This window comes from Colobus angolensis, unplaced genomic scaffold, assembly GCF_000951035.1.
Source record: "Colobus angolensis palliatus isolate OR3802 unplaced genomic scaffold, Cang.pa_1.0 Scaffold301, whole genome shotgun sequence".
In the NCBI taxonomy this organism is placed as follows: domain Eukaryota; kingdom Metazoa; phylum Chordata; class Mammalia; order Primates; family Cercopithecidae; genus Colobus; species Colobus angolensis.
The window spans coordinates 2,970,309-2,988,720 of NW_012116278.1; the positions used below are offsets into that span (position 1 = coordinate 2,970,309).

Below are 18,412 nucleotides of genomic sequence, written 5' to 3' on the forward strand. Positions count from 1 at the left end.
AAAAAAAAAAAAAAAATAGAGTCCCACCTCTGGTCCCTGATCTTCTATAAATTAACTATGTGGCCCTGGGCAAGTCATTTTATCTCACTCAACCCCATGTCTCTTGCCTGTGAAACGAGGACAGTATTGCATCTTGCATTTCTAGTAGTCAGACTGTCAAACAAGTGAATAGAAAGCCCATTGGAAACCACATCAGTGAATTAATTTTTAAAATTTAAGAGGCAGATGGAGGGTAAATGGTAAATTGCACAGTACTCTAAGGACAACAAAATGAAAAAGAAAAAAAAAGTTGTTTCAACCGAATGGCACACCTCATGTTGCTTTTTTCTTTCTTGTCTTCCAGGACTCCATTCCCAACCCACCTGACAACGTCCCCCTCAGAGGAGGTAAGATCTTGGAATTAGGTGTAAATAAGTAGTAAGTTATCTAAATGAATGCCGTAAAGTGTGAAACTTGATTATCAACCAGAAACAACGCTATGACATGGCCCAACAGTAAAGTGTGTAGGGATGGAGGAAAGGGCGGCTCAGGACTTAGGTGATGCACCTGAATTCATCTTAGTGGCTCCTGAACTCATCCCCACAAGTCTCCTACCAGACACTCCCACTAATGAAAATTCTACCTCTGACATAGGTAGGACTGCAAGGCAGTGTTTTGTTAAAAGCTTGAAACCTGAAATCAGATAACTGGGGGAATGAATCTCGGCTTGACTTCCCACCTGGGAGCCTCAACTCCTCATCTATTTAATGGGAATAATAATACTCACCTCATCAAGGTATTGGAGAAGCCATTCAGATCTCATCTGTAAATTGCTTGGCATGGCAACCAGTACATAGTAATCATTAAATAACTAGTAATAGCTAAAATGCATAATGAAGTCAAGGACTTATGAAAACAGACTTCCTCCTCACTCCTATATTTCCAATCATTGAAGTCACTAATTAACACGTTGTCTCTACTAGCCTCAGAGGGATGATATGCCAAGTTCAGTTAACATGGATGATGAGAAATTTTCAGATGACCTGATTAATGTTTTTATTGCTCAGAGAAGGAAAAGAAAGACCCAGAGAGGGAAAGTGAAGCATCTTGTCCAAAGTCATACAAAACCAAGCCTAGAACCCAGATGTCCTAATCTCTAACACAGTGTCTTTTCCACCCAAGAACACCAACCCCCATCTCAGTCCTATAACCTTTAGAACCTAGATGGCAAACACAACTGGATAACCAGAAAGCTCAGAGCAAAAAGCAAGGAAGTGAGTTGATGTAGACACCAGGGTAAGGGCACAAGAGTGTCCTTGAGTCCAGAGGACACAGATGAGTGGACACAGCTCCTCACACTCACAGCATCACACTTGGAGCATCCTTCAAGTTTCCCTTGGCCATGCCTTTCCTGTGGTTTATCACCCAGAGACTTCAAAAGTAGGGGCAAAAGTCCCCAAAATACAAGGATTCTGGATCTTTCAAGGCAGACTAATAATCACAGCCTTGTCAACAATCTCTCATTTTGGCTGGAATGACTTAGCATGTGACCTCAATTCCAATCATGTCTATGCAGACAGTCACATTAATATTAAAAGGAGCATGGTAGAATGCAGGGGTAGGCAAACTTTTTCTACAAAGGGCCAGATAGTAAACGTTTAGGCTTTGGGGGCCACTATGTCTCTGTTGCAATTTGTCAGCTCTGCTGTTGTAGTGCTGAGCCAGCCTGAGTACACGCAAATAAGTAGCCACAGCTGCATTTCCATAAAACCTTATTTATTAAATGAGGTGGTGGGCTGGATTTGGCTTATGAATTGGAGGAGTCACTGCAGGCTTTGGAGTCAGATGTTTCAGTTAAACACATAATGCATGTTCACATGGAGCTTTGGAAAAACCAAAAGACTCTGAGTGAACATAACTTGCCCCTCCCCACTCCCACTGTTCCACCACCACCTCCACCCAGACTTTCCAAGAAAGATGGAAACTTTTCATTTTTTGACAGGGAGAAGGGATTTTTAACATGAACACGGTCTCAGTGACTTGGATAGTTTTGATTAGGTAATAGGACCTTAGCCATTCTGGATCTCAGTTTCCTCGCCTAAAGAGCATTTCAATGCAAAGTTGCCAAGCGCAGGGGCTCTGACTAATATTCTGGTCCCATAATAAAGTTGATAAAGTTTTCATCAGTCCAAAGTGGAGTACAAAAAATAAGGACACAGTAGCCTCCTTTTCACAGGGCCAACTATATCTAATGTAAGAGGCACTCTTCCTCTGAGATGGTCCTTCAGTTTTGTGTGTCAAAATGTCCTTTCTTTTACAACATGAAGTTGATATAGACAGGAGTTAAGTTGGCTTGCTTTTTGCCAGAGTTATTTTGTTTTGTTTGAATGATCACAATAGGCAAAATAAAAAGCTGTCCACTCCATATTGGCCTCTGAATTTTCATTTTGGGGACAAATTTCCTGGGTCTATAAAGTCCAAACTTTTGAGAACCATGGACTAAATTACTTATCAGATTTCTTCTTATCTGGATCATGAATGGGAATATCAGAACAAAAAGTAATCAAAACCAACCTCAGTTTACAATTCAATGTTTCCACAACCAGATTTTTTTAAATGCTAATAATATTAGGTTGGTGCAAAAGACATTGCAGCTTTGCCATTATGTTCAAAGGCAAAAACTATGATAACTGTTGCACCAACTCAATAATCCCCACTGGGACCGTGAAACTTTTGTTAAAGACCTTCCCACACCTCCTTTGGGTTCATTCTCACCTCAACCCTGTGAGCAAGCCACAGCAATGTGGGGAAGAGTCTTCGCATTTTGCAGATGAGGAGCTGAGGCCCAAAGAAGCCAGGTGATTTGCCCTAGGTTATACCAGGTGGGAATGGCCAAGTGAGAATCCAGGGCTCCTCCCTCTTCTCCCTGCATGATGGGCTTCCACCATGAGATGCCAGTGACCTGCTGGAGGTGGTACCTGACTTTCTCTTGCTTTTAATGCAAGTCGACATCCCTTTAACTCAGCAATCTGCAGGCGCTGTAGTAGGGTGAGGTAGAAAAAAATATTCCTGGGCTCCAGAACTCCACACCAACAAGTCTTTTCTCCTCTCTGAGTCTCATCTGTAATATAACAGCAACGTACTAAATGCCCTGGAGGACTCTCTCCAGCTTTGACACTTTATGAGACTGTAATTCTCTTGTCCAATATGTAAAAATAGAAGAAAAAAAGCCTAACAAAAATCTCAAGGAAATCTGAAGCCACAGTTTCCTTCCCCAATGAACCCAGCTTTAAACAGACACAAAAGCAGTAAATTATCCCTTTTGAAAAAAGCCATTGCAAGACATTACAGGCAGAGGGGAAGCATCTTCCAGGTACTCTTGGGAGGAAGCTTCAGGGACAGCATGTGGTTTGTCACTAGACAGGAAAAGGGCAGAAGCCAGACACCTTCTAGGGAGCCAAAGATCTTCCACCGTCAGCAGAAAATCAGCAGTGACTCAGAGCCTGGGATAAGGAGCTATGTGTACACGCTAAAGAGAAACACAAGATACGCTTCTCTACAGAGGAACCACTGAAAACCAAGTCCTTTTTGGCAATGAAAGGATTTCTAAGTCCTATCACAAGCTTCCCATTCCTGGCCAGGATAGCCCCCAGTCAACTACCACCTCACAGGCAGTAAACCAGGAAAAGTGCCTGGGAGGAGAACCTTTCCCCACACCCTCTCCTTTCTGGGTTTTAGTTTTCTCACCCAGAAGACAGAGTTAATAACTCTTGCATGAAGCCACCATGAGGATGAAATGGAACAGCAAATGTGACCCTCATCTGATACCTAGTTGAACCTATGTCCTTTGGGCATAGGATCTACTCTGTTCTTTCACATGCAGATAAAATGTTCCCATCTCATTTCACAAATGGCATGGAACCAAGGAGAATGGTGTAAGGAGAGTGAAGCTCATCTTTCTCCTCATCACTCCTTGTTTCACTTTTCTGCTTCCACCAAATTTTGAATCTCATGTCTGCACATGGTTTGTGGCTTATTTGCCCAAATCAGAGAAGACAGCCACTTTTGTCTTGATTTCACAAGTTTGAATAGTAACCCACATTTATGAATAGCGACATCTACAGAAGGATTTGGGGTATGCAGAGAAGCTGGTAGGGCAGTGTAGCACATCCCAGTGCAGCCCAGCAGATGACGCAGAATTGAATATTAGCTCCCTCTGTTCTTGCAAGGCCTCAGCTATTCCAATCACTGGGAATTTCTCAAGGCCCAGTTCTCCTCCCTGGGATTCAGCCCTCCAACACCTGAGCTGACTCACTCTCCTTCCTATCTGTTTTAATGTCCTTCTCCCATTTCCCCTCCGCTTTCCACTTCCCTCACAAACTCTGCAGAAATTCAAATTGTACTGACTTTAATTTGCAGAATGATTCTGGTCCTTCAGTCTCACCTCTGGGCCTTCTCAAGATACCCTGGCCCTTTTTATAATAAATCATCCCACCAAATGATAGCTCTTACCTGCACTAGAAGAATTATGTGGACAGTGTTCTTTCTTATACTCCCTTGTTGCATCCATATAAGGCCATGGCAGAGTGAGAATAATGAACATTGACAGGTATCACTATGTGCCAAGAATTGGCTGAGTACTTAGTAATTCACTCATGCAGTTCTCACAATAAGCCACCAGGAATCATAATTAGCCCCATTTTATAGGTAAGGAAACTGGAGCACAGAGAGGCTTATTGCCTTGCCTAAAATTTCAGAGCTGGTAAGGAGTGGCAAGACCTCAAATCCAGCGTATCCACCTTGCAGCCCTTACACTTAGCTGGAATTGTATTGTAGACCATCTGAGAAAACTCACTAATGAGCATCCTTGCAGTGCCACTACCTGCTGGTCCAGTCTAGGGACCCTTCCAGGGCTCTTTCAACTCTATCACTTCCTCAGCACCTGCTGCCCCCAGCTCTTGGCTTTCATGTCTCAGAAGTGTACTCTCTGTTACCAAGCTCAAGGTCACAAAGGGCCACTTCTTGGGGGGGCTACACGCATGGGTTTGAATGAGGTGAAGTGCTGAGGGGAAACATGGTCCATGGCGAGGGTTCTAGAGGCTGAATTTCAGCTCTGGCTTTGCAGCTGAAGGGTCATGTGCCTTGGGACAGTTCCTTCCCCACTGCCTACCAGTTAAAACAGATCTGTCTTTCCTACAAATGTAATGTAGCCTCCAATACCCAGAGGTTCCTGGAGGCCCTAAGGAAGTTGGAACAGTGGATAGACCTCGTGTGGGTCCTGACAACTCCACCCTCACCTGAATTCGGTCTCCAGCCAAAGTTGGGGTACCAAATGCAGAGGACCGGCCAGGAATTTGGAATGCTGACATTCGAGTCTTGGGACTTGAAGCAATTCACTTTCCCTCTCAGGGCCTTGGGTTTCCTGTTTTCTAAAATATCAGAAGTGAGGGAAACAAGCCAGATGTCCTAACCCTGAGATGGATTTTGCTTTGATTATAGCATTCCATGAATCAAACAAATATCTTAGGATACTTTGACCACCTTAACATTCTAACATTTGCAATTTTATAAGGTGTAGCAGGCTACCCTCCTTCCCCCTCCCCTTGCTAAAAAGAAAATGGCATTAAGGGAAGATGAAGTGAGGTTGGTTCTCTAATTTTACCAAATGAACCCACCCCAAAGAAACAATAAAATCTACGCCTTGAAGGCGGTGACACTAAACCAAGACTAGGTTCTCACCAAGACCCAACTATCCCTCATGTCCCATGGTCACAATGCAGACAACAGCAGCCCTAGTGCAACACCATACTGGAAGCAGTCAAGAGACAATATGCACTTTGGGAGGCCAAGGCAGGTGGATCATGAAGTCAAGAGATCGAGACCGTTTTGGCCAACATGGTGAAACCCCATCTTTCACAAAAATACAAAAATTAGGTGGGCATGGTGGCACACACCTGTAGTCCCAGCTACTCAGGAGGCTGAGGCAGGAGAATCACTTGAACCCTGGAATCAGAGGTTGAAGTGAGCCAAGATCACACCACTGTGGCAACAGAGTGAGACTCTGTCTCTTCCTGACAGCTCCTTCCCCTAGAAAGACAAAAACTAGCAAGCAGAAACATTTCTGGATCTGGAATGCACAGTTCATCTCTCTCTCTCTCTCTCTCTCTCTCTCCCCGCAGCAAGAGAGAGTGCTCCTGCTCAGAGGGAAAATTACTTTTCAGATAAGTCACAGGTTTCAAAAGCCTATTTGCTTCTCCATTTACTTTAAACATACCCACTCAAAATCTACTCTTAAACTCACTTTTTCTTAAAGCAGAGCTAACAGGAATCAGAAATCTCTCACAAAAAGAAAAGAAAAGAGAAAGAAAGAGGGAAGGAAGGAGGGACGGAAGGAAGAAAGGAAGGGAGGAAGGAAGAGAGAAAGGAAGGAAGGAAGGAAGGAAGGAAGGAAGGAACTAGCCAATGAGCCACTCAAAATAAAGTGGAATGGGATCCTGGAGAAGCCATCAGAGTTCTAAAGCCATCTGCCCCTAATCCCCACACCCCTGCCACCAAGAGAAGAGAAGAGAGAGAAGAAGAGAGGAGGTGCAGGGGAGGAGAGAGAACAAGAAAAAAGAAAAGTAAAAAAATAAATCACTGAGTTACATGTGAAAATTTATACTTGAATTTAGCACATATAAATCACAAGTCTTCGAATCCAGAGGAAATTTCAGAGTTCCTCACAATTCAGATAGCACTTTGGAGAAGGAGGGAGACAAGGAAGAAAAGAAGGAAGGAGGGAGGGAGTGAAGGAAGGGAGGGAGGGAGGAAAGAAAGGAAAGGAATGGAAGGAGGGAGAGAGGGAGGGAGGAAGGGAGGGAGAGAGGGAGGGAGAAAGGGGAAGGGAGAGAAAGCAGACCAGTTCCTTGAAATTTTTTTGTTATGCGTTTCATTCAAACTATCTAGACACAACATGTGTTGGCTTAAGTTTCTACATTTCAAACAGCACAAACCATGGACTAGGGCATAGGACTCAACCATTGTTTGGTATACTTTGGGTGGTAGACACCAGGCTCATTTTTGTGCATTATCTCATTTAATCCTCCCAACAACTCTCCATGATAGCTGTTTTATTATTCTCACTTTTAGGAAGAAAAAAGGACAATTCAAAGAGGCTGCATGGATTTTGCAAAGCCACACAGCTAGTAATGGCAGAGGTGGAGTTTGAACCCAAGTCTGTCTAACTTTTTTTTTTTTTTGAGATGGTGTCTTGCTCTGTCGCCCAGGCTGGAGTGCAGTGGTGCGATCTCGGCTCACTGCAAGCTCTGCCTTCCAGGTTCACACCATTCTCCTGCCTCAGCCTACCAAGTAGCTGGGACTACAGGCATCCACCACCACACCTGGCTAATTTTTTTTTTTTTTTTTGAATTTTTCGTAGAGACGGGGTTTCACCGTGTTAGCCAGGATGGTCTCAATCTCCTGACCTCGTGATCCACCCGCCTTGGCCTCCCAAAGTGCTGGGATTACAGGCGTGAGCCACCGCGCCCAGCCAAGTCTGTCTAACTTTCTAAACTTGATTTAAACCCAAAACTAACTTTCTAAAATTGCTGCCGTACTTTTGCATTTTGAACAACTAGGGAGTGTTTTTTTTTTTTAAGGTTATTAAAATGTTAGTGGATTTTATCCTATGTCTCCAGACTCAGCTTTCCTTTTAAATTATAGACTTTAAAGGTGCTTCTTACTTACCCACAGTAATGTCAATTCAACCTGTGTTTAGTATAAATGAATTCCAAGGAAATGCCCATAGGGTCAGATAGGTTTACTGACTGTTGCAGATACACTGAAACAAGTCAGGACTGAAAAGACCTTAACATCCCAAGGAAACTAGGTGGGGTGGCGGTGAAGGGGGGAAGGCAGGATTTAAATTATTTAAATTAATTCCAACTTGATCTTAATTTATATTTACTGATCACTTCCTATGTGCTCAGTCAGCACTAAGCATGCTCATATAGGCATTCTCCAAATCCTTTTGGAAATCAGGGTCACCTAGTCATCCTTTGTTTAACAAAAGGTCCATCCTGCAGTTTATCTCTCCATTACCAGTTGGCCTAGTGATATCAAGGAAATAGTCAAAAGCCTCAATTACTTTTGCACCAACCTAATAGTTGAAATTACCCTTGCTCATGAGGGTTAAGGACTCACTTTGAATTCTAATTTTATCCAGAGAGGAGAGACTGTCCGCTAGATGTCACTGTTGGGACTCTCCTAGATATTCTCCCTGAAGCCACGAACAAAGAAGCCAGGGCATGGCAGATGCAGAGTCATTAGGATAATCCCTTTCCTTCTTGGAAGGATTAAAACATTTTTCAACAAATGTAAAGAGGATTCGGCACACATTCCTGGAAGCATCAGATAGCCTTAAACACTTAGGTACTTAATTGAGAAGCTCCCATCCATCAGATAATGTCATGAGCTTCATTTTAATGAACATTTCATCTGCCAATTCACTCTGCTAAGTGGCATTGCTAAACTGTGCCACTATAACAACAAAGAAAAGAAGAGTAAGGCAGAAAGAATTTACTTTACTGAATGTCTCTTCTAGCCACAGGCCACACTGATCACTTGACATCCACAGTCTCATTGCATCTTCATGACATCCATACATTTAGGTTGATTGTTTTAATTCTCACTTAATGGATATGGCAACTGAGGCTCAGTAAGGGGAAATGACAGATCCAGAGCTAAAAGCTCTGACCAGAACTCAGGTGCTCTTTTTGTGATGCATCGTGTCTTCCTTGTTCTTATATCTAAGGTGCTGTACATCTGGAAGGTACCTGGCACTCAAACCATGTACCATCTGGCCAGGATGGTTGGCTTGGTTTGTTTTGCCATGGTAGAGCCGCCTTGAGCATACTTGCTTCTTTACGTGCCCATGTTGTAACTTGGCAGTGTTCAGCACATGGACCTGAAGTCATCTGCTGGCATTCTCCCACAAGACGGAACCCAGGAGATCATTAGTACTTGTTTTCCCAGCACCTCCAGCTGTCTTGTCAGTTTTCAGTCCCAGTGTCTGTAGTGGCTGCAAACCTACTTCTTCCTGCATTTAGCCCTTCCTATTCCACAGGAAGACTGAAAGTCAGAGAAGAGTTCTGGATTATGAGTCAGAAGCGCTGTGTTCTGAAGCCAGCTCCACCATTTACCTACTGTGGGGTCTTGGGCCAGACTCTAGTCTCTCTGGGTTCAGTCTCACCACTCCTAAAACTAGGATCTCTGTTAGCATGGCATTTAATGACCCTTTCTGTCCAACGCTGTGAAATCTCAAAGTAAAAGCTAGTCTTAAGGTTGCCATAATCTTGACCTTCTAGAATATGGTCCTTTCAACTGCCTCAAGCAACCTCTCTTTCTCTCTCTCTCCTCTGTGTGAAACTGGCCAGGAGGGTTTTGTTGGCACATCTTTCTCTTCACCCTCTCAAACAAAACCACAGAAAGTCCCATGGTCTTCCTAGAAGAGGCTAAAGCTTGGAAAGATGATTTACAAAGCCGATGCATCTGAAGGCTTTGGTCCTCAGGGAAGTTCACGCAGTGCTAGGGTTGTCTGAAAGACAGACTGCCCTACAGAAGGAGTAAGGAGTCCTGGTCTCTGGTCCTCTCTCTCACTAACTCTCTGGATGACCTACAGCCAGACTGCCATAGGGACAACATTGAGGAGCACATGAGTTATGTGTTTACCAAGCCTGAACCAGACAATCTCAGGGAACTTTCATTTCTCCAAACTATGCAAGTCCTTACAGAACCAGACTATTCATAACTTAGATTGTCCTCAGAGCTAAAATGTTCTGTTCTAGTACTGCAGGTGTCTGAAAACCTGAATGTGTGAAGACACAGTTTGCTACCTTGGGTAATACAACATGCCCACAAAGATAGACAGGTGCAGCTGGGACTGACTCCCCATCCCAAACCTTCCCACCCCAAACCTCCCCACCACCAGCAGATCTGGCAGAGGATGGCTGAGTCTGTACAGCCTGCTGAAATAAGCTAGGTAGGCCCTTTTAGATAGATCGTCAAATCCACACTGCTCTTCACCTATTAGATTAGTGCAGAAGTAATTGCCGTTTTTGTTATTACTTTTAATACCAAAACCACTATTACTTTTGCACAAACCTAATAGGGACACTAGAGCCCAGAGAGGAGAAATCCCAGAATTCTAACTCCCAGGTCATCAGCTCAGCCGTGACTTGCAGACAGTTCTCATTTCCCCCACTCTGATGCTCTGTTCTTCAAACTAAACCTCTCCAGACATCACTTTTTGCTCCCTCTGCTCCCAATCTTCAGAATTCCAGGGACATTGCAGGATTTCAGCTGCATGTAATGCCACCATTTATAAGTCATGTTTTTCAGTCTTCATAACCAAAAAAGAAAGTTACATCATAGACTCACAGGGTGATGAGAAGACTCAGGCCACATGGCTGATGACCCGTGAAATGTTCATCTAGCTCTTGACAAGAACCTCATGACCTCCAAAGCAGCCTACCTCTTTTTTGAGTAGCACTGACTGGTCAACTCTGTGAGCTTCCGGCACTGTGACTCACAGTGTGACGTAGGTGTTTTTGGTATAGGTCTTTCCATTGCTGCATCTGAGAAATGGGGATTAGCAGTGTTAGCTGTTAGCTGAGGGCTTCATCTCCTTCCTCTTCCACTTAGAGGTTTAGTGCTTGGGCCCCGTGGCATGCCGACAGCTTCATCAAGCATTAAAGGACAGAGGCTGTGCCCTCTTCTGGGGTCTTCTCCAAATTTAACAGCCCATTCCCTCAATAGCTCCTCTAGCTTCCTGCTTTTAGCTCCTTTCTGAACCAGCTCTGGCAACATCATTCCTAAAAGGGGCTGCCTGTGTTTTTCCCTTTAGCTAGAAACCATCTAAATGATTTTTAAAGAAAAACTAAAATATACCATGCCATTTGACTTCAGGAAATGCAAATGTTTCAAAATAAGGTGCTTTTCTTTTTTCTTCTTTTTTCTTTTTTTTCCATCCTCGGGTTTCTCAGAATTACAACTGAGGTCACCCCACTAAACATTTGAAGATCAAAGGGGAAAAAACAACAAAAGAACCAGAATGTGTGAGAGGCAAGCCTGGGCTTGCACTTCTCCAGCCACCTGTTTACAGCTCACCTGCCATAAGGAGTAAGGGGCACAGTGTGAGGGGGCCTTCGGCCAATGAACAGAGCCTATTCTTGATGTTATGTGCTGGCCTCAGCCCAAGGCATGAGTCTTATCTTTCCATCTAATCTAGCCTGACCTGCAAAGCCAGTGGGAGAATGAGGCCCCGTGTTATTCTAGCCCTCAGGCAAAAGGCAAGCCAAGCATTCTGGTTCACCTCCCTGTTGCCCTAAGTACTTACTCGGTATCCACAGAGGGAAACAAGAAAGATGAACTAGGTGATTCAATTCAACAAACATTTACAGAGCATCTGCTAGGCTGGGCAGTGGGGGTTTATAAACAGAAGTCTCTGCCCTGAGGGTTCACTGTCTGATAGAAGAGGCAAATAGGCAAAGGGAAGTATCCTGGAGGAGTTGACTGCTAGGCTGTGTTTCAAACGAGGAATAACTTGTCTGGTGAAGGAGGCAGTCTAGGTAGAGAGCCCAGCAAGTGCCAAAGTGTAATGATAAATCAACATACCTAAATGGTATGTTTAGGGGGACTGCAAAGCCCCAAACTCCAGGACAGCGGTCAGGAATCCACTCGGGCAGCGGTCAGGCAGCCTGAGTTTGGATCTCTACTCCACCCCTGACTACCTGTGTGAATGTGAACAGTCATTTAACCTTTAAAAGAGTCCATTTCCTTACATACAAGATAGAATTAATTATGGTATCTCTCTCATGGTGTGGTTGTGAGAATTAAATGAAATAACTCAAGCTTAGCAGAGTACCTGGAAAACGGCTGTCACTCAACATGTATTAGTTATGATCATTCATATTATTATCACTGCTCCTCCTCATTATTATTACTATTGGAACATAAAGGGAAAGGGGAGGAGGGAAGGTAAGGGGTGAGACCAGAGAGTTCAGTAGGTTCAGAGTGAGGGACCATGAAAGCCATGCTGAGGAATTTGGGCCTGATCCTGCAGGCAAAAGGAGTCAGAAAGGGCTTCCTTGCAAACAGACTCAGCCAGATCTGTCTCCCTGACTTAATGTTCTATAGCTTAGAGTAGGAGGTTAGGCCAGGAGGACTCTCTAACCATAGTCACAATCCATTAGGAGCATAAGCAGCCATCAGTGTTGGGGTTCTGACTACACACCCCAAGAGCATGGGCTGTGGGCTGTGACAGGCAGGACCAGAGCACTGATCAGAGGATGCATGAGGATGAAACCAAGAGAATGACAGCTGACCCACTGGCCCTCACTACCAAGAGAGCTTTGGACCAAAAGCTCTATGTGGATGCAGCAGATAAGGAGGAAAATTGCCCCTGCTTCTGCTGGGGGTGCCTCTCGCAGTGAGCTTGTTCAGACAGCAGAGGGAACTCTTCATTTAACTTTCAACCACTCCAAAGCCCCCATGAAGCTATGAGGGTGGCCAGGAGGGACTTTCTCAGGGCTGGGCAGAGGTTGCAATGGGAAAGGTTGTGAGTCCAGCAGGTACTACTCGGCAATGCAGTGAGCAAACATCCCAGGGTGTGGCTGCTCCGTTGAATGGGCCTTTGGTTGCCTAGTCTCTGATGGATGGACTGAATGGTCATCTCTGGTGACATCTTTGAAAAGATATCCATGTCAGGTCAAAGATTACCCAGTTTTACACTTGGGGAAACCAAGGATCAAAGAAGAGATTTGCTCTGAATAAGTTGAATTCAAGAATCATTGCAGAAAATGTATAATTTGAATCTTTGCATACAAAATATTAAGTAGTTACTATGATTTAAAAAAAGCTAAGCCACCATCACTAGTGAATATACGAAAAATATTTTTATTTCTTAAATACAATAATAACATAATATTATATTTGCCTCTGCCAAGGAAGCTCCAAATAGTAGGACTTCTGCTAAGATTTATTTAACCCTGTATCCTCTTAAAATTGAACACCAAGATGTTTTTATCTTTGTTGTCTAGCAAAATAGCCTAGAACAGGAAACCTGGCCTCTGGAATTAGCCATGGGCAATTCCAGCATTTACACAAACTTGCCTGAACTTAAGTGATGGTATTGACCATCTCTAGGCATCAAAGTTAACCCTGTAGGATTAGTCTGAGAACCAGATTAGCTGATACATTACCCAGCTGTAAAAGTACCCAGACTAGTTTCTGGCGTGTGGTGGGTAAGTTGACAGTATTTACTATCAGTATTATCATTCTCACTACCACTGCCTGGCAAGGCGCCATGAAACAATGTATTTCACCTGCCTGGTCCCCAGATTTTTTTCCCATCTGTAAAAGGGACTTAATAATACCCCTGTCATAGAGTTGCTGCAAAGATTAAGGAGATGAAATATGTATAGTGGCAGAAAATGGCACCTGACACATTGTAGGAATGGATGTCATATTTGTTTCCTTCCCTAATGTCCACAGTCTTCCATGAAAGTCCAAGTGGTAGCAATCAATAAACAAGAATTTAAAAAATTAAAATCTTAAAATACCTGATGGCAAAATGAGAAATAAAGAGCTTTTCTCCTTATTCTCAAAATGGAAAACAGAATGGTAATTGTCTCCATCAAAGGGTCATAGAAAAAGATCTGGTATCTCCAGATCCCAGAACAGCAAAAGACATTTTAATATATCATCTCCTTATTTTTAGGAAATTGCTCAGAAGACCTCTTATGTATCCTGAAAAGGGCTCCATTCAAGAAGTCATGGGCCTACCTCCAAGGTCAGTAACCAAACCCAGGAAACCTAAACATATGAAAAACGCTTCTGTGGCTTTTCAGCAATATAAGTCACAATTAGAGTCCCATGGTCAAATGTGACCTGCAGATGTGTACTGTTTAGTCTGCAGGATATTTTTTTGTAATTTGAATTTGAATGTCTTAGCAGGGAGAGTGTTATTCTCCAAAGCTACAAGTCTTCTCTTTCCTCGCCCCATTCACTCCTTTATGTTGCCTACCTGGCCTCTGTGGGCATTCATGGTCCCCACCATCACTGCCACCACCAACCCCACCCCTCACCCCTCACCCCTTCTTATTCAGCTACCTACCAGTTTCAGCAAAGTACACAGTCCTTTTCCTAATGCAAGGGAGTCAGGCACTTAATCTCTGCCTCTATGAAGTTATTCACAAGAGAACCATAAAATTGCCTCGTCCGCAGATTGACAGCTTAGTGAACATGTCAGCACAGGGCCAATTTGCATATTGCATTGTGCTTCAGGTAAGAGATCCCTTACAAATGAAGCAGTAAGAGGCACTTTAGACTGCAGGATGAGAGAGAGATGGCCAAGATTCTCTGAATAGCCATCCTGCTCATTTTAAAAATTCAATTTTGCAGTTAGATTAGTTCTCACTCTTCAGCTGAATTGCAACAAGGTTTAAAAGGAAAGCATGGAAGCAATTAAAACTAGCACGCCAGCTTCCCGGCCCTGAAAGTGACCCTTACCAGTCAGTGCTAATTTTCATGTGTTAGGACTTAGAGACTCACCCTCCAACACAAACTTGTCAGTTTAGAGGGTCTGCTAATTCTCTGCTTTTCAATAAATCCCAGACGGCAAGAGCCCCTTAATAGGCACATGGGGGACCTACACGATTATTTTTGGCTGCTCTTTGAAGGAAAGAAGGCATTCAAAAATTCAGACAATGAACCATTAGAGGATACATCTTAATGTGAAAATTCATGGCGATTCTCCTGGAAATCTTCATACCTAAATTAGTTATTAACTGAATAATATTATTCAGTTAATAATGTCCTACCTTGCACTTTCTGCAATGCCTATCAAACTCAATATTATTAAATTTCCTATCTCTGATACCTTCTGCAATGCCCATTCATGATAAATGAACAGGATAGTTCCGACTTTGTGGAGAACAGAGTCCAGGAGCTTATAGTCTGAAAAGGGAAAGATCATCATCATCATCATCATAGAATAATATAATATGATAATGATTCAGTGGTAAACCATTCTATAGGAGGTAGAAGTAAAGTACCATGTGTGTTCTGACCCTCCAGCTTTGAGTGTTGAAGAAAAGGAAGAGGGGTGGTTTTATACCTGTGCCTTGAGTACTAAGTAGACTCTAAAGGGAGTAACATGGAAGATATTCAGATGATTACAGAAAACATGGGTCTTGAATGGGAAACTTTGAATAAAGACTTAGAGTTTTGCAATGCATACCTACAATCTTCTCAATAATTCTGTTTTCTGTACTTCTCTTTCTAGTGGCAAAGCATCTAAACAAAACCAAATTGTCTTGGAACAAAGATGGCATTCTCCGTGGAGTCAGATATCAGGATGGGAATCTGGTGATCCAGTTCCCTGGTTTGTACTTCATCATTTGCCAACTGCAGTTTCTCGTACAATGCCCAAATAATTCTGTCGATCTGAAGTTGGAGCTTCTCATCAACAAGCATATCAAAAAACAGGCCCTGGTGACAGTGTGTGAGTCTGGAATGCAAACCAAACACGTGTACCAGAATCTCTCTCAATTCTTGCTGGATTACCTGCAGGTCAACACCACCGTATCAGTCAATGTGGATACATTCCAGTACATAGATACAAGCACCTTTCCTCTTGAGAACGTGTTGTCCGTGTTCTTATACAGTAATTCAGACTGAACAGTTTCTCTTGGACTTCAGGAAGAAAGCGCCTCTCTACCATACAGTATTTCATCCCTCCAAACACTTGGGCAAAAAGAAAACTTTAGACCAAGACAAACTGCACAGGGTATTAAATAGTATACCTTGCCTTCTGTCTCTTGGGAAGATATAGCTCCAGGGTTAAAAAGAGAGTTCTGAGTGAAGTATCTTTCAGATAGCAGGCAGGGAAGCAATGTATTGTGGTGGGCAGAGCCCCACATGGGAATCAGAAGGGATGAATGGATGTCCCAGCCCAACCACTAATTCACTGTATGGTCTTGATCTATTTCTTCTGTTTTGAGAGCCTCCAGATAAAATGGCGCTCCAGTACCAGAGCAGCTAGCAACTCTGCCCTAATGGGAAATGAAGGGGAGCTGGGTGTGAGTGTTTACACTGTGCCCTTCACTGCAGATGGCCTAATGCTTAGTTGTCCAAGTTGCAATCAAGGACTCTTTCACACAGGCAACTTCCCTATACTGGCAGATACCCTTGTGACTGAACCATGCCCAGTTTATGCCTATCTGACTATCACTTTGGCACTGGGAGGCTGACCTTGTGCTCCACGTGACCCTGCCCCTAGGAACCCCCAGGGAAAACCAGGCCTGGGACAGCCCCCCGTTCCTGAGATGGAAAGCACAGATTTAATACACCACCACAATGGAAAACAAGTTTGAAAACTTTTACTTACAGATCCTGGACAGAAAGGGCATAATGGGTCTGAAGGGCAGTCCTCCTTCTCTGGGTTACATGAGACAGGAATGAGAAGTCAGAGAGAGTAAGCAAGGTAGTTAACAAAGTAGGTAAATAAATAGGGTGTGGTCACTCTCAATTCACTGGCAAATGCCTGAATGGTCTGAAGGAAGCAACAGAAAAGTGGGGAATCCAGTCTGCTAGGCAGGAGAGATGCCTCTAGGTTCTTGTCTTGGCTAGATGTCTGGTATAGAACTGGAAACCCATATCAAGGCTTATCATATAAGCCCAGCTTCTGGTATGAGAAAATTAAACTTGTATACAAAATGGTTGCCAAGGCAACAAAAATTATAAGAATTCACTATACCTTCCCCTCCCTGGAACTCAGGATCCAAGTCTAGAAAATGAAAGGACTGGGTTTGAATTGCTTCAAAACATCTTCCATCTCAGAAGACCAGCCCCTGGGAACTGAGATTCTGACACAATTTTGGAAGCTCTCCAACCAAAATAAGGCCACCCTACCCCAGTATACAACTGAAGACACTAGTAGCACCTGACTGCATCTCATCTCAGCAGAGCCAGAATATGGGGACAAAGTTCAGGGTGCCCTGCTGAATGGTGTCAACAGCAGGATCTCAAGGATGTAATGGAAAGAACTACCATGCTGACCATCCAGAATCTAAGAGACCATCTGACGAGGCCTGACTCTATTCCAATTAGGTTGACAATAATTGAGCAGCAGGCATTTTTCATTTTTGGTCAGGATAGCGTTGTGCCTTTAGCAAATGATCAGTGTGCAACAGTGATGTGGTCATCTAGCCAGGGAACGGCTGCTGCATCTCCTGCAAATTATATTCCTGCTTCAAACACCTCACAGAAAACCAGTTCTGTAAGGGTTTTTAAATCCCCACAAAGCTGTTGACAGACAATGATGACCCTGGAAGCGGGGAGGAGGACTTCTGAGAAACAGCAACCTCTCTCCTGATTGGGGTAGCCATGAGATTTCTCTAGCTATATCCAACTTGGCATCCGTACATCATCCTCGGAGGAACATCTTATTTGTGGAAGGACCTTGACAAGCCATTTGAGATGGAATGTAGGTCCTGAGGTTACGCTTCAGTAAAAACAAAGATGGAAGTTTCCCTGCTATACCAAAACATGGAGCAAAATTTGCATTTTTCTCAAGAAGGAGAGAAAAGGAGTAGGACTCCAGCAAAGTTTGTCAGAAGAAAAGCTAGAAAAGATTTACAAGAAAAAAAGAAAGAACAAATCAGCAGCGGTGTTATGGATGAGAGGGACTTGAGAGAACAAAACAGGCTAAGGGAAAAATGTAAGTCATCTGCTGAGCAGTGTGCCATGTCAACCTCCTCCTAGGTCTCCTCTTTGAAATATTCAGTAAAGTCTACATTTCTCTTTAACTCTTTCTGTGAGTAGATTCTTTGGGAGAAGCAGGCATTGGAAGAGGTGGTGAATTCAGCAAGCCAAGTGGTCTGTGGTAAAAAACAGACTTTGAGACTCAAAGCTAAAAAAAAACAGGGAAACGGCTGGCATTTGAGTTACACACTTATTGTGTAGGACAAATGAGTCTTGTTTAAACAACTCACGCGTTCTCGAAAAGGTATATGCAACCCAGCTGCGTGTTAACGAAGCAGATTTTCTGCCGTCTCACATTCTAACGCGAGAAAGATTTCATTTTCATTTTTCACCAACTGTTCTCTAAGCAGAGGTACCTGACTTTTGCACTGTGAGTGGTTTCTAATCGCAGTCTCTGTCAAGCAATGCTTAGAAAGCCAACACCTAAAGACACAAGGGGTACATCATTTAAATGAATAATGTAACCAAACAAAAAAAAAAAAAGAAAGAGAATAATCATTCATAAATCAACTGATAGATATGTAGGGACTCAGTGTACGCAGACACTCAGTGTACTTGCAGAACTTGTAGAGGAAGATGGTGAGTGAGCTGATAAAAAAATAACAAGTCAATGTAGATTCATCCAAACTGG

The 18,412-nt window shown here is 43.4% G+C and overlaps 1 protein-coding gene across 2 annotated transcripts in view; it reads left to right on the forward strand.

Annotated features, from left to right (window-relative positions):
• The window catches only part of TNFSF8 (tumor necrosis factor (ligand) superfamily, member 8), a 40,660-nt gene that overhangs the window by 12,690 nt on the left and 9,558 nt on the right, over nt 1-18,412 (forward strand). The window contains exons 2-4 of one of the 2 annotated variants that reach the window (XM_011950080.1): nt 344-386; nt 13,736-13,807; nt 15,302-15,400. In XM_011950080.1, the coding sequence (XP_011805470.1) occupies nt 344-386; nt 13,736-13,807; nt 15,302-15,400 (214 nt within the window). Of the gene's footprint in view, nt 1-343; nt 387-13,735; nt 13,808-15,301; nt 17,826-18,412 lie in introns of those variants that run through there. The other variant, XM_011950079.1, reaches the window with a different exon arrangement.